The sequence below is a fragment of the Denticeps clupeoides genome, chromosome 16 (assembly GCF_900700375.1).
Source record: "Denticeps clupeoides chromosome 16, fDenClu1.1, whole genome shotgun sequence".
NCBI lineage: Eukaryota > Metazoa > Chordata > Actinopteri > Clupeiformes > Denticipitidae > Denticeps > Denticeps clupeoides.
Genome location: NC_041722.1, coordinates 15,090,193 through 15,113,984, shown reverse-complemented (window position 1 = coordinate 15,113,984; position 23,792 = coordinate 15,090,193). Strand labels below are relative to the sequence as shown.

The window sequence follows — 23,792 nt, the reverse complement described above, 5'->3', positions numbered from 1 at the left end:
GAATATAATTTTTGTATGCTACATGAATTTTCTCCTAAACGAGGATTTCTAAAATGCTTTAAACATACTGACTGCTATTAAAGCTAATGTTTTGACATGGGGACCTTTGGCCTCATCAACACAGCGTATTTGTCACACATCAGGCAATTCGTTTAAACTCTGCAATGCAGTAAGTAGAAATTAGGACATTGAAAAGTGCATCCAGTAATGTAATATTAAAATACAATTAATTCTTTGTGCTCTGTAGAAAGGCATTGCTCTCAGTCACGTGGGCTACAGTGGCCATATGCAGCATACATACTGTATGTCAGGGAATTTATTACATTTTTTTGCATTTGCCAGATTCAAGTCTTCTCCGTTGCTTATCTAGTCAGGGGTTGCCAACCAGGTTGGTTGTCCGTGCAATTGATCAGGCAAAAGTTTTACGCCGGATACCCATCCTGGTGCCCTTACCCGGGATTGGGACTGACACCAACAAATGCACTGTCACATGCACCCCCAATGGTTGGGTCATTAGTCCAACTTAAGCAACTTAAGTTTTTTTTTTAAGTAATTAAGCATCATTTCCATGTGCAACCTTAGCAGACTGGTGCTCTGCCCATTGCAATCTCAAAATTGACTTCCAACTACATACATGGCTTTCATATTCATGTATGGCTTTATATAAGTGCTTTAATTTGAAAAATGCTCTCCTTGTTTTTTAGGAAAATCACTGTCTCCTCCACATACTGGCATGTGCAAATACCAAGAATATAATAAATATCCTTTTTATTACCACAAGCAGGCCAGCTCCACTTTATTACTCAGTAACTAAAACACTAATAAATGCATGGCCTTGGTGCTATAGGGGTGCTCATCTGGGCTCAATGTGTTTCATTAACTGCTGCAGAAAATCACAGCACTTCTGTTTGTTAACGCTGAAATGTTATTGTGTGTGTGTGTGTGTGTGCATTGTGTTTTAATGCTTAGCTCCACCCCACCCCAGTTCTGCCCATCCCAGACCATCATTTATTCATCTACCACAGTCCTTTTTATATTAACCCTTTCAAACCAAACTGTTTCCAGTTTCAGGAGAGACGCCGGCGTTTAATTCGAACAAATGCTATACTGGCACCGGGGTTTACAGCAGTTTTAAAATGCACCTAAACGACGGTCTGTTCCTTCAGCCTAAAAAGTGATTTATGGAACAGGTCCAGATTAAAACACCACGAACACAACGGGGGAGGCATGCACCCCACCATTCTGTAGCTAAAACCGCAATACGCCAGAGCATGTGCCTCTGTTTCAGCTTCAGGAGGTGGTCACGCATATTTCAATAAAAACCACGAATTGCTCGAGCATCTAATGCGCGTCCTGAACACGGCTGCCTGGAGTATTATGTCCCTCCCTCCAGCTCCACTCTCCTCCCCCCCTCGTCCGGGTCCGGCGTCTCACGGAGCCGCCGCCGCCGCCGGAGGATGGAGGATGGAGGACCGAGAGAAGCGGAAGGCGTCGCCACCCGTCCCCGCCGGCGTCAGGTAGGACAGCGTCTCCCCCGCCGTGCGTGTGCGTGTGCGTGTGCGTGTGCGTGTGCGTGTGCGTGGGTCAGGTACGGGTGCCAGGGACCCGCCGCAGTTCGCGGCCTTTTATACGGGGCGTTTATTCCCGTCCAGGAGCGGCAACGCGGACCTGTATTTTTTTTAGACTTTGCACCAACTTTTTCTGTTCTGCAGCTATACATTTCCACCACCATGTAGCTCCTCTTATAGCTCCAAACAACACTTAGACGAAATAAATGGAGCCATATATAAAAAATATGATGCTTTAAGATTTATAATAACTAAAATAATAATAACAAAACCACTTTTTTCACTGCTGTACAGTACTGCATTTTTTATTAATATAGATTATGGCTGATATTACATCCTATGCAGCAGGCTGGACTGAAAGCTTTAGTCCAAAGAAAAGGAAAAAAAAGAATCAAGATTTCACCTGTCAGCTGGATCAGATTTCATAGTAAACAAGGCGCTGCCATAGCTCCTGTAGAGACGCCACGCCACGCCACGCATTTACATCTCTTTTTTTTTAAACGTCCAGAACACTGGCTGCATCCCACACACTGTGGCATCCGTTCAGATGCTCTACAACCTCTCAGCTCTCAGCTCTCTGTCGCGTTGAAGTAACAGCCAGGAAAACTGCGGGTCAGCCTGCATAATGGAGTATTATAGCTAATTCATCAGGTTCCCTGCACCCAGCTTTATTGTGTTCAACATGGTGCAAAAGCTCTGGAAGTGCTCGTTCCAGAATAAATTCACTTAACTGTGTCCAGTGCCAGTCTTTTTTTTAAATTTACATTTACAGCATTTATCAGACGCCCTTATCCAGAGCGGCGACTTACAATCAGTACTTACAGGGACAGTCCCCCCTGGAGCAACTTAGGGTTAAGTGTCTTGCTCAGGGACACAATGGAGGTAAGTGGGATTTGAACCTGGGTCTCCTGGTCCATAGGCGAGTATGTTATACCCACTAGGCTACTACCACCGTCTTTCTTTTGCTCGTCTCTATTTTTCATGTCCTCTTCAAGATACATGGTGACCACTGCTCCGCTCACCATTCATTCCTCTTTATAGCCCTTGATCAATTTGTACACCCCTATCGTTTTCTTTTGAACCCGCTTTTGTCCTTTCAAAGTCACACATACACTATTCTATGTTGGCTTTAGAAAAGAAGTAGCAGATGTTGAATTACAGCAACCTTCAAATAAACCGGTGACAATGTGTGTTCATAAAACTTCACGTCGAATGATTGTTATGCTTCTGCATGCAGGATGAATCCAGAAATATTAAAATCCAATCTAGTAAGGAGAGGTGGCTCGATTAAAGGCTTGCGGATGCTATTTTGGTCTGTTTGACTAAGCAGTTTAAATATTTGAGTCATTCCCAGCAAGTCTTCTCCTGGACCTAGAGAATTAGAGAGACCAGAAAAAGTTCATTATGCGATGTGTGCTTCACCAAACACTTTTAATTCCCTTTTTTTTATTAAGATGCCTTTCTGGAACAATCGCCTTATGTTATTATATGAAAATGGATGCTATCTGAAGACAGTGAGTTCCTCAGCATTGTGATCAGTGGCTTGAGGAAAACGCGCCAGGCGGGTGCTGCAGGGATTATTTATGGTTCGATGTTGGGTGGCCTTACACTTCCCAAAATAGGAGGAAATCTCATTTTACAGGGTTTGGATGGTTGCAAATGTTATGGCCCTGAAAGCACCATGAAAGCGCAACGGCCCGATTATAAAGGAATCTGTCCTGTGGCTGATGACAGAAAATATAATTTGTACTAAGTGGACAGCAGTGGTCACGCAGCCAGCAGATTATGGTTCATTTGAAATGAGGTTTCAGTGAGTTCCGTACTTACCGCCAGCTTACAGCAGTGTAAAAATAACAATACCTCGGACCATGTTCTGCCTCCCATTGATGGAATTCAGGTGAGAAACCAAAAGCCTGGTCTGACATTTCATCACTGGAGACCTCTATTTGGATCAGTCCAGGTTGAAGCTGTTACGAGGGGCACTGACGGTGCAGGTTCGGCCCAGGTTCTCTTTGAGTGGGTGGTAAAGTGAGGAATAAAAGAGATCTGAGGTTTTCTGGAGAGTGCCACATCTGCTTTTCCTGGTTACAAACAAACAGGATTCTTAATGGAGAATTGATTAAATTAGAATATAAGTCACATTTCTGGTTTTCCTTTTTTTTAAATTTTGGACACACCTTCTCATTCAATGTGTTTTCTGTATTTTCATGACCATTTACGTTGGTAGATTCTCACAGAAGGCATCAAAACTATGAATGAACACATGTGGAGTTATGTACTTGACAAAAAGTGGAGACCTGGTCTCCACAGTCACCGGACCTGAACCCAATTGAGATGGTTTGGGGTGAGCTGGACCGCAGAGTGAAGGCAAAGGGGCCAACAAGGGCTAAACACCTCTGGGAACTGCCATGCCGGGAAGCGAGGGAGACACAATCCCTCGACACCGTTAAATAAGTGATATTTTAATGAGTGAAAAAAAGAAATGGCACGATGGCCAAGAAAAGGGCATGATGAGCGTGGCCAGAGGAGTGTGGGCACCCGGCTTCTAACCACTAAGCAGCTGAGGGCGATTGGGACATGATAATAGGTGCCACCTTGTGATCCACCTACAATCGGTCAACCTCTCATGATAAACCGGCAGCTTTCAAATGCCTGCACATTTAGAAAATGTCCTAGAGTGAGTTGGGCGGGGTTACGTTCAAAATACGCATTTGTAAACACATTCTTGAATGAATATGTTTACTAAACCATAACCATATTAAGCATGTGTATATAAAGCACAGAGCTCTGAAATGGCCCAGAAATAAACTGAAGTAAACCGAGACACCTCGCAGCGTGAGACTGCTGATGTTAGCGCTTTTCCACAACCGCCTGGGGTTCCTCCATTGTTATGAAGCGACAGCATGAAAAAATACCCAAGCCTGCCACACTCCTTTATTCTTTATTACCTCTATCTCTTCCGACGCTCAAGTCTGCTCCTTAAATCTTTTTCATGCAGCTGGGGGAAGCTGGGACAGAAAGAGAGAGAGAGAGGGATGGGGATGGACCCGTCCCTGTAATTGCTTGCACTCCACCATTTTCTCGGATTATTTACCGGCGACTGGCTTGTGGCACAGCTCTATTGATTTGTGAGGCCTAGTGTGATGCGGGAATCTTGCCTGTCTTTATCGGGAATCAGCAAAGTGCACACTCACAGATGAAAACCTCCAACTTCAAACTGGGACAGCATCATCTACTGGAGTTTGACGATTTCTGCCGATGTAAAATGAAGGAGCGGGACAGCTGCCATGTTTGTACATGTGGGTAATCTGGGTATATAGTAACCTCCCAGAGCAATAAAAATGACATTTTGGAAATATGCTCAGGTGTGGTTTAAGCATGCAGTGTATGTAATAAATGAGCATGTACGACCCCAATTCCAAATTAAGTTGGGATGTTGTGCAAAACAAATAAAAACAGAATATAATGATTTGCAAATACTTTTCAACCTATATTCAATTAAATACACTACAAAGACAAAATATTGAATGTTCAAAATGTTCAAACATCCCAACTTCATTGGAATTGGGGTTGTATTTGTGTGGTGCAGAATGAAGGATAAAAGATGGTGGAAGAAGCTGATTGGCTGTTGACTGCACCGTGCATGGTCAGCTGATCTATAGTCCTGCCTCTCCCTCTCTCTGTATGTCTCTCTAGAATGTACACTACACACACACAACATGCTATTGTGAGCTCTGCATAAGGTCAGTTTGAGGTCAACGTCCAGATAAATGTTCTCTCACCAGATCGTGGGGTTTAGTGATACTTGTTTAAAAGTGAAGTGAAAGTGAAGTGATACACAGCACACGGTGACATAATGAAATGTGTCCTCTGCATTTAACCCATCACCCTTGGTGAGCAGTGGGCAGTCATGACAGGCGCCCGGGGAGCAGTGTGTGGGGACGGTGCTTTGCTCAGTGGCACCTCAGTGGCACCTTGGCGGATCAGGATTCGAACCGGCAACCTTCTGATCACGGGGCTTCCTTAACCGCTAGGCCACCACTGCCCCACCTCATTCACCATTAGGGCTGATACAATGCTTGTAATCATGCCTTGGGGTAATATTTAGAATTATTTACTTATTTGGATATTTATTTAATTACTTGACAATTACAATAATACATTATTTTGTGATATTAATTGGGTGAACTTTTAGTAACCAGTAACTGTTTTTGAGGCTATAAAACACATACCTTTGCTATGAAGGACTCTTTTAGTCTTTATTACTTTGATCTCTTCCATTAAGCAGCCCCTTCATCTGACATTCAGCATGTTCCTTGAATCACTAAATATCCAGGGGCTTTTAATCTTTTGTATGAGCAAGATGCTGTGTGAACTAGTGCTGGGTGTTGCCAGTTACTCAGTATGTGTCAAGCTACATCATGGTAAAAGCATGATGAGCAGGATTCCAGTGAATAAGCAGAGAGCCTGGAATTAGGACTTTGCCACAAGACTCTGCATAGAACATTCGAAAGACCAGAACCCAGTATAGACCGGGATACTATTACTACACTATACTAGCATCCCAATCACTGCCAAATTAAACAGGGGAGACAAGGGACCCTGCATTGAAATGTATTACAATGTAATATTGTGTAGTAAAATGTCATCATTTATATAGATATGTAGGCATTACTCAACTCATATCTACTCCAACTTGCATTATAAATTGGCTCAGGAGCCAATAGTGCAGCACACGGTGACACAACAAAATGTGTCCTCTGCTTTTAACCATCACCCTGAGTGAGCAGTGGGCAGCCATGACAGGCGCCCAGGCAGCAGTGTGTGAGGACAGTACTTTACCCAGTCCCTTGGCAATTAGGGATTTGAACCCACACCTTTCCGATTATAGATCAATTTCCTTACCTGCTAGGCCAGCACTGCCCATTGTAATTTGCCAACGCAAACCCTGCAGGAATAGATTTACTTTTTAAATGTTAGAAAAAGCTGTGCAGAGGTATGTGTACCAACGTGTGGGCAGGGCTACGTTTGAGAGCATCAGATGCTTTTGCCAAACCCTGGTGTTCTGCATGGCTTCTCTTGTGACTTTGCCAGCATGGCTCCAGAGCCAATCTGACATGCTGAGATCTCACCCTTCCTCTGTTAAAGGCCACATCCTCAATAATCCTGCCAGCTCCGGCAGAATTTTTAGAGTTCAGGCTAATGATAAAGATGTGGAGATCTGGACCGCGAGTAACGCGTCACTTGGCTTCCTTCCACCGGAGACCATATGGTGCTGTACCGGCTCCATATACCTGCTGAGACTCAGGCTTCACTTTATTCCACCACAAATGTCCGTCACCGAGGCTGGGCAGAGGGTCGCTCCACAGGACGTCCTGTGCAGCAAAATGTGGTCACAGTCCCCAGAATGCAGCAGCGTGCAGCTGGATATAAATAAAACATAGGCTCTTCTGTGCTAAATGGGGCAATTTTTCTTTAATATTTTAATTTCTTGATGTTGTGTGTATTACAGAATGCACTTATCTGGCCATTAATTTGAAGAGCCTACCCTGTAAAGCTACCATGAATTCAATTTGTTGGAGACTAAGCCTGGTGTCGGACCAAAGGAAAATGCTGGCTGTGTTTTTGTGTCATTGGACCACTCTTTACACAGCGGTGACAATGATTTAAAAATCTTTACTAGATTACAATAAAAGCATTGCTGTAAGGAAACTGAAGAACCCAGAGGAAACCCATTCCGACAGAGGGAGAGCATGCAAACTCCACACACACAAGGCGGTGACCCGTAATCAAACCTCCGACCTTGGAGGGTGAGGCCAGGGTGCCATATGCCACACAAACTAGCATAACATCAATGTCAATTATCACCATAATATGATGCTCTCACAGTACATCACCACTATTATACTACCATTTAGCCAGTAAAAACCCACTACTAGCGTCTCTGAGGTTTCAGGAATTAAATGGGTCTGAACTTCTAATATAAATAAATGAGTGTAATGCAGCCTCATTGTTTTATGTTGAATCCCATTCCCAATAGTCATGTCTGTTTTTGACCTTTACTTAATTGCCTATGAATTGGATTACTTATTTTCTTTTATTAAATGTGTGTAGGTTTGTAGTATCAGGTCTAGTCGAAGAAAGAAAAAAAAAAAAACACACACACACAGCCATCCCCTCTGTTCCACGCAGATTTCCCTCTGAGGCAGCAGAGTGCTATAAATATCCCAGCGGTGATGTGTTATTGTACCTCCCCTGTCCTTCTCTTTTTCCGGTCCTCTTCCGTTCGGTGCAGGAGCAGGATGGAAATGATGGGGTTAAAAGCAGCTTACACACATACACACACACACACACACACGCATGGGGCTGTTGATCTGAGCCAGGACCGACTCGGCTCCACTCCTCCCCACTGATCACACAGCGTCCCATCGGGCAGGACTGGCGGAGGGAGCAACCTGAGATGGATTGATCCTGGATAGTAATTAGAGAGGTGATGGTGGGGGTCTGTCAGAAAGGCGCTTCTTCAGCGAACACTCCAGCTGGGCTCTTACTCCTGCGTCTGTTCCTTTTTTTTTCTGCTCCAGGATAGCACTTTTCCCACTCGGCATGCTGTAGTAAATCTCACGTGCCTGAGATGATGTAGACAGGAGGTGGGGGAAAAAAAAAAAGCATCGGCTGAAGATGAAGCAGCTTGTCTGAGGAGAGAGAGAAGAGATAATGTTGCACTGAAAAGAAGAAAAACATAGGTTTCACATTTATGGAATTTGGTTGTTGTTGTTGCCTGGTGACCATGGAGCCCAAATGGCAAGAAGCAGAAGTGGAGGCGAGCTTTGATCACTGACGTACTCTGCGTCTCAGCATGGACTCCGGCGGGGACGGAGGAGAGGGGTGGATGGAGGACCAGTGGGAGAAATGGTAGGGGCTCTGCTGAGTGCATGCATCCCCGCGTTTGTGTGAAAAGGGCTGCTTGACCTTGTGGGTGTCAGTGCGCATGTGTGTGTCAGACGCTCGCTCGCTGCGTAGAGGGGTGCCCTTGAAACACAGAGGCTGCGTGCGTGTGACGAAGGGGCTGAGGTGGGATATTCAGCCTTAATGCTGCATAATAGCATTATGCACCGAAGAGTGTAACCAGCAGATCATATAGGATGAAGGTTCCGTGCAGCAGGGGGCAACGTGCGTTTTTGTTGTGGTTTTCCAAATGCGTGTGTCTCAGTTTCCGTTCAGTTCAGACATCAGTGCAATTTAGCTGATTTGTCATTTCATTTTGCTCCCATTTTATGTTATAATGTTGAGCTTTTGTTGTTGCAGTCCTCACTTGAAGAAATTACATTTTTTTTTTCAAAACATATGCAAAACCTTACCTGTGCAGATAAAATCCATGAGATTTCAGCTGTGTGCATGCTATGTTTGTGGTATAAATGAAATTGCATTCATTTAAATAAATTCTTTCTTTTTTTTCTTTTAATGCTCTGACCAGTGTGTGTTTGTGTGTAATGCGTGTTACAAAAGAACCTTTGTAAGTAGCATAGAACTTAATACTGTAATTTATAAACACTTTTAGGACACATTTAAAAAAAATCATTAAGTATATAAAGACTGAGACCCCCTCTACATGTATATTTTCCGCACAGAATCATCAGATAATCCAGGTCATTTTAACCAGGTCAGTTTGCCCTTCATTGGTGTTCCCCTCCACAGGAAACTGGAATAATTTCACATTTTGATCAGAATAAATGTTGTTTATTTCTTACAACACTGCAAAAAAATCCTAAATGTCTGCTAAGGTTTAGCTACTGACAGATGTAGTTATTTATAACTATATTTTGTGCTATACTGATATGTTTTTGATCAATTCTGTGTGTGTGATCCACAAGTGATTGACACCTGGCTGTTCAAGATAAAATTCTAACGTTTTGGTTGGTAGTTCTCCCCTAATTAGATGTTATTGAAAGTGAAGTGATTGTCATTGTGATACACAGCACAGCACACGGTGACGAAATGTGCCCGGGGATCAGTGTGTGGGGACGGTGCTTTGCTCAGTGACACCTCAGTGGCACTTTGGCGGTTCGGGATTTGATCCGGCAACCTTCTGTTCACGGGGCCGCCTTCTTAACCGCTAGGCCACCACTGCCCCTATTGACAACCAAGATGGGCAAAATAATTAGGGCTGTCGAAACAAACTCGTTCATTTGTGTCATTTCATATTTTTTACATATTTGAATAAATAAATTCCTTTGAATTAACTGTGCACTCTCATACATTCGTCTCATCAGCGGTTGAGGGTGAGTGTGTCTGCCGTGCAGAGAGGGCAAGAACAGCTGACTGGATTGCATACTGCTGAAGCCTCTCCCACACTTGTCTCTTAAATTATTTGAACTATTCTTTGAAATAAGCTTTAAGGATTAATTGCCATTGACAGTGCCAATAATAATTCAAGTCAACACGATGCAGCTTGCACAGTTTCGTAAAATGTATTTAGTCAATGTTGAGTTGACCTGGTCAGACTTGACTAAGAGAAGCACAGCTGGGATTTGAACCTGTGATCCTGGTTGGTAACGCTGGGCTACAACATCATTGGCTGCTTAACCCCCTGTGCTCTCCGCCAGGACCCTGGGGAGTTCGAACTCACTCTTGGAAGCTTTCAGACCTGCTGCTTGGCGAGCACCCAGAATGCATCAGTTGCTGAGTCAGGGTTGGTAATTGCCGGTTGTCTGATGGGGCTCGGGCCATGCCAGCCACGAAGTGACTGTGCGAGAGAGAGAGAGAGAGAGAGAGAGAGAGATATATATATATATATATTTTTTTTTTTGTGAAACCCCTACTGGAACGCTGTTCGGGCGTTTCGCTAAACGTGCTTATTTCTGAACTAGGGTGAACCCTGCATCCCTCCTCTCACCACCTCCTGAAACTGTGGGTCACCTCTGTGGGGTTTTATGGACTGTAACAACGACGCCCAGTCCTGTGATTCATTCCTTTAATTGGTGGCATGGTTGCGATCGATCGGACTTTAAAGTTTATCCTCCATTTGTTCGGACTTCTCATTCTCAGCCCATATTGCGTGATGTTGTACGGCACGTGTCAGAGTCAGCAGTGACCTTTATGGCTAAACCAACATTTTTGATAAGAGGCCGATAAGATGGTGAGTTGAATGGTGATTGGAAACATCGGTCAAAGACCTTCTCTGACATCCCCAGCTGTAGCCAGATATCTAGGCGAGCCAAGTTCATTTACATAGCAAAATGAAACAGATATAATATTGCAGAAATTTGAAAATGTAAAAACTATTATAAAAACTAAATTAAGACATTTAAAGCAGGATTAGTATATGTAAAAGTCTAAAAATGTAATATCTAGCATGATGAATATGTGGTTGAGTCAAATGTGAGCTGCAACCAGTGACAGCTCAGGGCAGGGGATGATGGGAAAGGGCTGGCCTACTGACCCCTGTGTGCCACGTAGTTTATGGATTTTCAGAACTGAGCATAGTCTTTCCATTTTTAAAACGGCTGCTTGAGAAGAGAGTTGTGCAATTTCTCTTCTCACTTCTACCTTGATTTTGAAACCCAGAGGACCAGTCGGGGAAGATGGATCATTAAAAACCGTACAGTGATCCAATGACCTTTGAAACTCAGCATAAACTTAGCATTTTGTCGGCTGAATAGACCGAGGTTCCACAGTCTCAGTTTTTGCTTTGTGAGGTGTGCCATGGAACAGACATTTCCTCCACATGCCTTCTTTTATCTACATAATTAGAGCTTAATTAAACTCGCAAAATTAATCTTTTGTTGGTGGGAGGCTAACATAATGACTCAAAGGCTGCCTGTGAGGCATCCCACAGTCCAAAGGGGGAGCCATGTGGCATTTTTCTCTTGCCTGTAATGATATTGAGCCATTGTACACCAGACAATTGTCCAGTGAGCATGAAAGACGCTGGTGCGAGTCCTGAGATGGATTTTATTAAGCACAAAAGGGGGCCGAGGTATTGGGACTCTCTGTGCAGGTTAACGGCACGATTACTGGCATGTAGCTGCAGCAAAACATAAACACAACTGCCCTTGATATACAAGTCTCGACGGGAGCTGAGACTCACCGTAATGGCCCGACACCAGCGTAACTCATAACCACAAGGATGCAAACACAGAAAAAAGAAGAAGAGCAGTAAAGACGGAAACACAGTATGGTCATGGGGATTGTCATGTGATGGCTGCCAGTCTTGCGTGACAGGAGAAAAGACAAAGTGACACCAAAAAACTATACATGGTTTACATGACATGGTCAAAAGTAGCATATGAATATTGGCAGGGAAAGTATGTTGACCGGGCTGCTGGATGGTTAGAATAGATGCCCAGACAATTCATAGGCTGGCAAGATATATTGTGAAGAATTTCAGCTATTGTGCAAATTGATCAGTATAACTTCCACCATTAATAAAACAGTCCTGAAAAATCATGTAGAAACACCCAGTGCAACATGTTTTTTTTTATTAATTTCCACTATGTAATATGTAATTAATCATACGTAAAGTAATGCAAAAGTATAGCGAAAGAATGTAAAAATGCTGCATGTGAGGATATGATTATGAGACCATTTTTACAGTTGATTTCGCCCACTTGTGACAGTGATCGGTGGAAGACAGGGTCAGTTCTGTCCTGAGGAGCCTGTCCTGCATCTGGCTGCCTGCTGCTTCCCCGCAGCCTGTCAGGGCCGTGTAACTTCCCCTGGTTCTGACTGGCCCTGCACGGCCACAGGGCAGCTCTTGTCCCCTCGTGGTTGTTCCTTGCAACAGGAGATGGTGCCTTTGTCCCGGCATGGCAGGCAGCGCCTTGCTTGGGGCTTCAGATGAGTCCACTGGTGATGAAAAGAACAGACAGTGTTCGGTTATAGTGCAGAGCTTTTAAATACAAAGAAAGGAGGAGACTTGGTGATCTTTTCATTCATAATCTGAACTGGCTTTTTTTTAGAATTTAATAAAAATGTGACACATCCATATTTTTTTTCACTTAGAAATGTACTTTTGAGTCTTTCAGGTTACTCAGTCCCAACCACAATTAGAAAATATTCAGATTATTAAATTTAAAGCCATTAGGTGGGTAGCAATGGCTCCCATGGTAACAAGTAGTGTAACCAACTTGTAGTTCCTGTTTATTTTACTCTAAATAAACCACAGGTTCATTTTCCATTAAAGTTGAAGTAGGGCAGTGAATGAGGAAATTTTTATTTTTTAAAAATCACACTGAAGATGAAAGCGGTCTGAGATCTAGGAGTGAGTCTGGGTTGAAGCAGAGTAAGGCACAGTGCTGTATGTGGATTAATGTGATGAGACCTCTCTCTCTCTCTCTCTCTCGCGCTCTCCACAGGCTCACCCACGACATCAGCCTGGACGAGTTTGAGGATGAGGATCTCTCGGAGATTACAGAGATTACAGATGAGAGGGGAGTGAGCCTCAACTGCAACAGTCTAGAAATTAAGGTAACCAAGAGCATGGGAGAGCATGATTGTGTCCAATGTCCCAAAAAGGTCTCACTATAGTACTTATTTCTGGTGAATAAAAAATATGAATATAATACATTATATTCATAAAAAATATGAATATAATGTTTATGATTTAAAAAAAAGTATCTATTTCTTGTGACCTTATTTTTTTAAATCCTGCACTTATCGTGTGACATGAGGCGCCCTTCAAAAAACCGAGGCTGCAGTGTGGCTGCGCTCAAGTACACAAAGCTTAATAAGATTCGCCCTGACAAGCACGGTGCTTGATGTTCTTTTCACTCCATCTCGGAATAGAGGTGGTGGGGAGCGTGACGAGGGCAGAAGAGGTTCAATAGCACAGCCGCATCCGGGACACTGAGATTGATGCGAAGGCTGTTCATATACCGCCTGATTAAAATACGGCGACGAGGGGGTGATATATTGGTGATATACCAGAGTCCAGCATCCTCCATGCAGCGATTCATTACTCATCATGAGCACTAACCTCAGAGTCAGTCACCTTGGCTAAATGAAGGTCAGACTTTTCTACACTACGGTTGTAAGAAGTGACAGAGCTTCATAAAACTTGGTAATATTAATCTCTCTCTCTCTCTCTCTGCTCGTCTGCACCTTGGGAGCTAATTAAAGTGAATAAGCTTCATATGCTACTTCTTTTCTTGACAAGGAGAAGATAAATGTAATCATTAGGGAATAAATTGATTTGTATTTTGTAAGCATTTCCTCGCACTTCTGACTATTTTTTTTTTAAAGCTAACCAGTGAAATCTTATGGCCACTTATCTAAAAATAGCACTGCTGCGGAGCACATGCTTTTTTAGCAGGAAAACGTGATGATTACACAGCTTTGTAGGGCATGTGAACAGGACAGCAGAAATCCCCAAGGATGCCTCTGCATCTCATGGAAAAACCACTTTTTATGGAAAATGAACTCACAGTGCAGTTTTCTGTTGTCTTATTATTTGGTACAGTGTCATGGGGGAAAAGACGCATGTGTGGAAAAATGGTCCAGTTGAGACTACACGGGCCATATCAGAACAGGCTCGGGTCAACTGAACATCCAGTGTTGGCTATAGTGAGACGTACAGGTCATGTCTCGCTGACCTCTACTATTTACTATTTAGCTTTAAGATGCAGTTTTACTTGGAAACAGTAGATGGAAGACACTCTAGATTAGAAAGGTGACATGGAAAATAGGCTCTTGTCATTGAAAAGGGGTCACTAAAACGTCTACTGCAGTTAACCAGCAGGGGCGCTAGACCACAGACAGAGAAAACCCTTCTGCCGATAGTGGACACCATTGTATGTAAGGCACCGTTTATGCAAATAGTTTTATAATAAAATAAAGAAACACAGATTACTGTATTTAATTACATACTGATTAAGTGAAAAACCTGAAGCATGTTTGTGACTGATTGTAAGTTGCTCTGGATAAGGGCGTCTGATAAATGCTGTAAATGTAAATGTTTGTAGTGGAAATAAAAAATTACTTTCTTAACAGAAGGACAATCCCAGCCAAATGGTGCAGAGGAAAAGACAGCTGGGAAGGACAGCTCAGGGGGGGCATGGACAAAAAAACATTTTTACATTTTACATTATTCTTGGGCTGTGCTGATAATTCATATCACTTCGGCTCAAGGTTTTCCCAAATTCCTTCAGCCTGCGCACATTTAAGAGCAAAGTTTAAAGTGAAGTGATTGTGATTAAAGTGAAGTGAAGTGATTATACTGAAAGTGAAGTGAAGTGAAGTGATTTAACTAGATCATAAGAGCATATTTACATTTATATAAATGTTCCGTTACAATGTTTCACAAATGATTATAATAATAAAAACTATTTTAATTACAAGGAGCAGTTTCCTGGTCATGTTAGGTGATACCATAATGGCAGCAAACATTGTAGTTGGAAGTGATGAAAGTAGCAGCTGCTGCTGTATAATACTGTCAACATATGGAGCGGATGTGATGATGGTGATAACTCTGCACCTCCACAGGATGGTGTGTGTGTGTGTGTGTGTGGGGGGGGGGGGGGGGGGGGGGGGGGGGGGAGCACAGGCTGCCAAAAGCCAGTGTATATTTTGAGCTGTGACGCGTGCAGCAGGTGGAAAAAATCTGGTTGCCATGGTAATAGGTTTCCTCTCTCATCCTCTGCCTGTGTGTTTTGGTTGACTCACAAGCAGCCCTCCTCCTTTCCATCGTCCTCCTCCTCCTCCTCTCAGTGCTCATCTTTTTCGTTTCTGATGGCAGACAAAGGGGGCTATGGTTAAGAAATAACAATGCGGTCGATTGTGCCCTTTCAGGGGTCATGGTCTGAAATCTACAGCGGCCACTCAGGGATGATGTGGAGATGAGGCATGTGTCATTATGCAGCCATAATGCTGAGGCCAGGCCTGACATGCAGCCCGCAAATGACCACTAAACCCATTAGTGCAGTGATCTCAGAGGACCAGGAATATGTTTACTTTGGAATTCTGAACCTCACGGCCTCGCAAATTTCCTATTATGGACTACGTCAGGGCTTCCCCCACATGCGCTTGCATACGCACACACAAATCAATATCTTCTTTAGTACTATCTACCCACTTCTCTGAAGCCTATCACATGAGCCTGCTGCCCAGGTGGGTGCCAGCATATGCACATATTCCTCCATATCCACCGCTGCTGCATTAGTGTTGCTTCTCCCAGTGTTCTGCCCTCCACCCTTCACTTCATTAGCCCCCACCCGAGGGCGGTCTCACCCCCTGTGGGAACAGACAGCTCCAATGTCTTTTGGTTCCTGTCCTCCACCTCTGTACCACACAGCAGGCCTATCAATAATTGATATGCTAAGACTCCTCTCTCCCTTCATTTCTTTTCCTGTCTTTCCCTTAGGGTGATGAGCTCACCTTTTTAGGTGTGTGTGTGTGTGTGTGTGTGTGTGTGTTTGTGTGTGTGTGCGCATGTGTGTGTACTAGAAATACACATGCACAGGTGGTAGGACTCATTGTACTGGTGACAAGGAATAGATGCTGTCTCCTGAGACAGTGGCTTATGGGAACATAATGGATTTCTAACATCTTCAATTATCACTGGGGTCAATAAGGAGCAGAGAAATGTATGAATTAAAAAAATACAAAAAAAGAGAATCTAAATGTAAAGGTCCTGATGTTCTTGCTGAACCAGACAAACGGTAGTAATGTGGTGGCTAAGACACTCGTCTATGAACCAGATGACCACAAAGTATGAGATGCTTCAGAGAAAACTGTGTCTACTAAAAATATGTGTCTACTAAATTAACATAACCATGCTGGCCAATTTGTTATTTGCACAATTGCCATGTAATATGATGCTGGGGATTGGCAAGACCATACTCTCTCATAGTACCACCAAGATAAAAATTAACCATGGGGCACACAGACAATCATTGCTCCAGTTTCAGTGTCCAGGGATCAAGTTTCAGATGCTCCTCACAGCCAATGGCAGGCCTTTGTTCACTGAGAACTGGCATCCATCTCAAAATGAGTGTCAGTGATTGTTTTTTAGTGTTGTCTTGCCTCTGTGCAATCCAGGATATTGAATTCCGGGCACGGTCCGAACCTGTTGCCCCCATTCACCCATGTATGTCTGATGCTCTGAATGAACATAAGAATCCTCAAGCACTGCTGTGTCTCCCTGCCCTGTCTCCAGGCTGTTGCCTAGCAACAAGCTCTTAAAGGGGCGGCATGTGATTACGGCATATAAGACAGGTCCCCTTGAGGCAGGAGGCTTCCGATTAACCCTGTTCTTAACCGGTGAAGAGGTAGCGATGCAGTCTGCCAAGGGCCCTTCTTTGATTTAGGTTTTTATTTGAGCAATATAATTTGTGATATGGAAAAGGATGCAGTTTTGGCTTGGTCACCCTTCAGCTCTCCACCTTGGGGGGATGAAAGAATGGAAGAAAAGATTGCTGTGAATTGCATACAAATGCCCCATTTCAAGTGCAATCAGACCATAGAATTGGTTTATCCCCTCATCGCATTCAGCAGATGTCATTTAGCACCTACAATCTGATTTGAGACTGGTAAATTTCCCACTTGTGGGACTAATAAAGGACCATCTCTCTCGTTGCACAAAACTGCCAACCAGTCCATCATTTTTCAATTTTAACATGTGGTTTATATATCTGTGCCTTCTCTATTAAGTAAGTAAGAAACTTATGTTAATGCATGTTTGAGATATGAGCTATCTCATAGTTAAATTGATAACACCATGGTCTTTTAAATAATAAGATAAGATCATGATAAGATACGATAACATTTAAATAATAAGATAAGATAAGATCAAGATAAGATAAGATAGATAATAGCTTGATCAATGGTCCTAAAAATCACATATTGCGACTGAAATTGTTGGATGTTTATATATTTTACAAAATATACTACTACTATACTACTAATATACTACTACAGATATTTTTTATTAAATTAATAAACCAAATGGGAATGAGGAAGCTAGTTTAGTCACTTTCCTTTTGAATGCTATGTGCTACTGGCAGGTACTCTGTTCTGCCTTTGTTCATGGGGTCAGACGGTCCACTGGATGTTGGTGAACGAGAAGAGACGCTCTTAAGTCTTTTACAGGCTTATTGCGTACAATCACCTGTCGTCACATGACCAGTCCAGGAACCCAGTCCAAGCTCACACGTGTAAAGTCTCGTTAAACTGTTGTTGTCTGCTTCTCTTCTTACCTGACTTCCCTGTGTTACAATGAGGATTTTTACACAGTGAGGATAAAATACATATGTGTGTGATGGAATAGTGTAAACCCCAGTGCCCCACTACAGATCTACAGATTCTAGACTTCACTTGGACAGAAAAAGACAGATAGATATACTGATAAATAAAGATAGATAGATAGATAGATAGATAGATAGATAGATAGATAGATAGATAGATAGATAGATAGATAGATAGATAGATAGATAGATAGATAGATAGATAGATAGATAGATAGATAGATAGATAGATAGATGATCAAAACACAGATGGAAGCATCACCATTTGGTTGCCATAGCTACTGAGCTCAATGGACATCTATGGATATAACATGTTTTGCGTCGTCAAGGCCAGTTTTTTACTTCCCCTGCTGTTTGTCCGACTCTATGAGAGAAGCTGATAACCATCACTTCTGCATCGAGTCGTGATGAAAGCACAGATCTGGCAGTGAGAGCGTTACACCCTGATGTCAGAGCTTTTGGTTAATTGTTTTACTCGATGTCACCCACCGCACCCACCCACAGACATCCACATACATCCATTCTGCATCTTCTCCTCCCTCCCTCCACTGCTTTCCCGTTACTCTCTCCCTCTTGCTTGACTGACATACGCTCTGACCTATCCTCACAGGCCCATGTGATGCGGGGAGCCAATAGCAGCAAGGGGAAGGTGGAGGCTGGCGCTGCTGGACACATCCAGGCAGAAATCCTTCACTTGGACCTAATCGATGCTGCCGACGGTGTTCGCGAGCTGGAAGTCCGTCCGACCGGCACCAAAGCATCTGCCAAAGACCCCACGCCTGTCACTATGGAAACGTACCGGCCAAAGAGACCCACCACGCTCAACCTGTTCCCGCAGGTGCCTCGCACACAGGTACCCCGTCATGAGCTGCCACCACACAGTGCTTAAAATGCTCCTGTGTGTGTTTTTCTGTATGTGTGTGTGTGTGTGTGTGTGTGTTAATGTCTGTTGAAAAGGTTCCACTCTTTTCAATCTGCAATGTATATATGTAAGTTCTAATAACAGTAAAATCTAAATAATACTCTGTAAATCCTCCAATCGTTTGTGTGTGTGTGTGAACATGTATTTAAGCTTCAAAAAGGGTGTGACTCGTCACACTCATATGAGAATAGAAAAGTCTGTGTGTGAGTGTGTGTGTGTGTGTGTGTGTGTGTGTGTGTGTGTGTGTGTGTGTGTGGTTTCTGTTTGTGCTCAGTGTCTCTTTCTCGTATACTGATGAGACTGAGCCCTTAGGTGTAATGAAGCTGGACATTCATGCAGATTAAGAGAAGGGCTAAACAGTGTATGCGTGTTTGAGAATACACACACACACAGCTCTCATAGCTTTCACAGTCAGTGCCGAGCTATATTTGGCAGTGTGTCATTCCTGCTTTGAAGGAAGTGGGACTGTGTGTCTTTAGGTGTGTATGCTTGTGTGTTAGTGTATGTGTGACTGTCATGTGATGGAAGCTGGAGAGACTTCATTGGTGTAATTGCCTGGTTCGCTGTCCTCGGGGCTTGTGTACCAGGAGATGGGGGTGTTCTTGCAGAACGTTCCCTGCTGAGTGCCCAGGGGAAATGTCAGCCATGTCTTTATATGTTAGACAGGGTTAAAATGAGTTCTTCACTCTTATGTCCCAGACAGGGCCGTAACCCTCTTTCAAGCTGGTATTTCACATCTATGGCTCTTCTAAACGAGTCTATGCTACTGATTTTTATGGGGTTTAATGTTGTTTTTATAACCTACCCCCATAAATGATAGGAGCCCATAGGGACGATTGACACATGCAAGTGTAGCACAAGGTCCCATCTCCACCCTTCCTCCTCTATTTCCCGCCATCTAGACTGCTAATACTTCATCCAAATGCAAAATTTTCCAGTTACGTCTGGACCAGGTGTATCAGGTATATTTGATAACGTTAATAAACATGCACAAGAGCTTTTCTCTTAGTATTGATGAGATGAATAGTTCAGTGTGAATGTGCATTACAAAACTCATTAATTGTTAAGAGAAACCCCTGAGTTTGGATTCTCTATCTAATAATCTAATTTCTAATCTAGGCATGCATGAGCCACACGCTGCCACCACACATCTGGTAGTGATACAACACACTTGGCCTTGTGCCTACGCCCAGCGTGGAACAGCCTCCACATGTTTTATTTCCAACAGGGAACCCATAATGCTTTGCATTGTTCAGAAGGGAAACTCATCTAATGTTCTCCATTCAGCACACACCAGAAGACACTGGACAGCCATTTAGCATTTTTGAGTGTCTATTTTTGTGTAACATTTACAGCATTTATCAGACGCCCTTATCCAGAGCGACTTACAATTAGTAGTTACAGTCCCCCCCCCAGGAGCAACTAAAGGGTTAAGTGTCTTGTTCAGGGACACAATGATAGTAAGTGGAATTTGAACCTGGGTCTTCTGGTTCATAGTCGAGTGTGTTACCCACTCGGCTACTACCACCGTGTAAGAAAGAGAAAGAATGTGAACAGTAGTTAGTTCAGATTATTAGACAGGATTATATAAATTGGGTGTCTGTAGCAGGGCACACACACAGAGAAGCAACCACAAGCATCATTTCTAGTACCACATCACACACCAATTCACACCAACATGCCTTGCTACCTCACGGATGCAGTTGCTATGGGGACAGACTGCTGCCTTAACTGATAGCATCAATGGAGATGACTCAGACCGGAGGAGAAAATAACAGCTGGGTGGGTGAGCTGGCATGATCACGAGGTGTCATATTTGGAATAGCGTCACACACACGCACACACACCGTAGAGCTGCCAGAATTGCAGCTGCCACCATAAAAGGAGCAAAATTCTTCTTCTTCCTACTTAAATGTCCTTACTGAAAACCCATCAGCTTTGATGGGAACATTCAGTTAAACACACTTTGTGTTTGTACATGTGTACATATGGATTTATCAGACGCCCTTATCCAGAGCGACTTACAATCCGTAGTTACAGGGACAGTCACCCTGGAGACACTCAGACACAATGGAGATACTCAGACACAATGGTAGCAAGTGGGGTTTCAACCTGTGACTTTGTGGTCTTCTGGTTCATAGATGTCTAACCCACTAGGATACTACCACAATGTTCACCCACAGAGCAAAGCACTTATAATAAGTCTATAATTTCAGATGGCAAAATGTCAGAAACTATTTTTCAGGAGCAAACAAAGTCCCCCATTTGGAATGATCAGCTCAAACCAAGAGACCTCGGTTAATTTGAAATAGATGTTGTTTCTAAACACTTTCTTCATATTTGAAAATTATTGCTTAAAATGTGTTCAGTTTTTGGGGGGATCGTAGCTCATAGATTATGGCGTGATGATGAAATGGAACCACCGATTAGAATGAAACAAGCCCTACTACTTTATCGCTACAGATTGTACTCTTATTATACATTCTGTCAAATTCTCACTCTTTCTCATAATAATGACATTTTCTCATACAAGTGTCAAAAATTCTTTTTTTTTTTTTGGTGTGAATTTTGTGTGCTTGGGTAATAACACATTTTTTTATGGCGTGAAGAACCCTGAATGAATTTTTAATGCTTTCCATGAACTTGGAAAAGTTCTGTGCATTCAGTTCCATCCTGTGTGCTGTGATAGCGCTGTCCTACATTGTGTGAGCTGCTGAGGGGAACAGGATCTGTGGGGGAGGGTTAGTGAGGTACAGAACAAGGCTGCCAGAATCACAGTACCAACACCCAGATCTGTCTAACAGTCCCCCTTCTGTGTCACTATGGAGTGTGTGTGTGAGTGTGTGTGTGTGTGTGTGTTTGTGAGCAAGTTGGCTTTAAACTGCCCACATGGACGTATCACAAAAGATCCCTGGCCATTTAAACCAAATAAAAGACAAGGCCTGTGACTGGCGTGTGAATGTGTGTGCGTGTGAGTGAATGCAACTCTCTCTCTCACTCCAAAGTTGCCATCCCTCTCTCTCTCTCTCTCTCTCTCTCTCTCTCTCTGTATTAATCTCTTGCTGTCTTGCTCTTCCACTCACACACTCTGCTCTGTTCTCACTCACTCTCTCACCGCAATCTTTCACATTTCTCACAATTTTTTTTTCTTTCCAAAACGGCCTCTCAACTGTGCAACTTGACACACAGGATACGCTGAACAACAATTCCCTGGCAAAGAAGTACAGCTGGCAGGAGAAGGTCTCCAGATCATCCTCCCCCCTCAAAACCGGTGAGTCGGTGCATCCCTGTCCGAAACATGACAGCTCTGGACTTTGAAGTTCATCAGATTTTTGGTTGTCTACACCAACATGTTATGATTAATTATTGTGTGGGTCCCCCAGTTTTTGCTATTGGAACAGAGAACTTTCACTCAGCAGCTTTGGGGACAAAAGCAGAGAGGCCATGTTGGGAGAGTCAGCACTTGACTGTCTAAACTGCACATTCACAATACTGGGAACATGGACAGTGAGATGGCTGGAAGGCATATGAATTATTAAAATGTTTACAGGTTTTTTTTTTTTAATTGATAATGCTTGTCACGAAGACACTGCATGCTGACTGCATTCTGATGAGTGTGATAATGATCCAGGATACACACTGTTAAATTCATGGTCAGATGTTGTGTGTGGTGGCACTGAGGAAAGAGTGAGAGGAAAACACTGATGAGGGGCGTCAGTCTTTGGCACCGGACACCGGGGACAGTCTGGTCACATTCAGCCTTAACACCGGGATTATGATGTAATACATTTCTGTATTCAGTTGGAACAAGGGGTGAGGACTGGACTCATTTAATTAACAGAATTTTGTGACATTTTGTCTGATTGTGTTTGTTAATTTCTTTTGTTCTTTAAGCTGAGCTGACCCCGCCCCATGAACACATATGCTTGAGCGACGAAGATAAGGTTCAGCACGGCGTCGGGACACAGACTAAAGACTGTGGAACGTCCACCGACGCCCAACACAGACGTCCCGTCTCTTCCAAGCAAACCCACGCCCCTGCCCCGCCTCCCGCTGCCAAACCCACCAAGGCCTCAGCAGCAGGGGAGGGGCACCGCGAGCGGATACGTTACCACAACGACGTGCGCCTGGAGACCACCGAGGAGATCTACCTAACTCCTGTCCAGCGCAGCGCCGACCCCCTGGAGCCAGAAAGGCCCCCAATGCTATCACAGGCCCCCGAGCACGGCCGCATGTCTGTCAGTTCCGACAATGAGGGACCCCCGCCCTATCAGCCCCCACTCTACGACTGCACAAACAGCTCCATCCGCGAGCAGGACGAGGAAATGTACCCCCCCTCCTACGTTTCCTGCATGGCGTCGTCTGAAGCCCTGCACTCCGGCTGCTCCCGAGACCCTGGGGTGACCAAGGACTTAGCTGATGGAGATGAGGGTGGTGGGGGTGAGGCCCAAGCCCAGGATGAGACCTTCTCAGAAGAGTTGAGAAATTCAGGGGCACCCTGGACTTCCATGAGCAGCTCGGAGGCGAGCGGACTCTCGTACGACTCGGTCAAATACACTCTGGTAGTTGACGAGCACGCTCAGTTGGAGCTGGTCAGCCTGCGAGAGTGTTACCACGGTTACAGTGACGACAGCGACTCGGCAACCGTCTATGACAACTGCGTGTCCTCGCCCTATGAGTCAGCGCTGGGAGAGGAGTATGAGGAGGACGAGGAGGAAGAGGAAGGGGCGAGAGTAGGTGGGGTCAGGCGAGAGGCCACCGCCTGCTTGTCAGAAGACTCCACCCCTGAGGCGGACATACCGTTCTCAAGAAAGTTCCTCAATGTTTTCATGAATGGAAGATCACGCTCCTCCAGTAAGTAACCCTCTTTGTTCCTTCTTCCCTTATTCGGTGGCTACATGTGAAGGGGATAAGGAGTGGAAAGGGAACTTCCCAGGTTTAGAACCTTCTTCTTACAAACCAGGTATTTTGAGTTTCAGAGGGTTACAGAGGTCCCTAAGCAAAAGTCGCATTGCTTCAGAAACAATGTCATTAAAACATATCATATCTTTGTATTCAGTG

The 23,792-nt window shown here is 43.9% G+C and overlaps 1 protein-coding gene and 1 long non-coding RNA gene across 3 annotated transcripts in view; one reads left to right on the top strand and one right to left on the bottom strand.

The window, feature by feature from the left end:
• The first annotated feature begins 1,425 nt into the window (after positions 1-1,425).
• The window catches only part of mapk8ip1b (mitogen-activated protein kinase 8 interacting protein 1b), a 28,871-nt gene continuing 6,504 nt past the window's right edge, over positions 1,426-23,792 (top strand). The window contains exons 1-5 of one of the 2 annotated variants that reach the window (XM_028956854.1): positions 1,426-1,517; positions 12,926-13,037; positions 18,420-18,662; positions 21,921-22,002; positions 22,626-23,585. In XM_028956854.1, the coding sequence (XP_028812687.1) occupies positions 1,465-1,517; positions 12,926-13,037; positions 18,420-18,662; positions 21,921-22,002; positions 22,626-23,585 (1,450 nt within the window). In that variant the 5' untranslated portion in view covers positions 1,426-1,464. Of the gene's footprint in view, positions 1,518-7,890; positions 8,484-12,925; positions 13,038-18,419; positions 18,663-21,920; positions 22,003-22,625; positions 23,586-23,792 lie in introns of those variants that run through there. The other variant, XM_028956853.1, reaches the window with a different exon arrangement.
• Positions 10,241-23,272, bottom strand: LOC114766204 (uncharacterized). Its single transcript, XR_003742754.1, has 4 exons — positions 23,075-23,272; positions 15,231-15,293; positions 12,179-12,416; positions 10,241-10,314 (listed from the first exon to the last, which is right to left on the bottom strand). It is a non-coding gene; the product is annotated as an uncharacterized LOC114766204 (long non-coding RNA).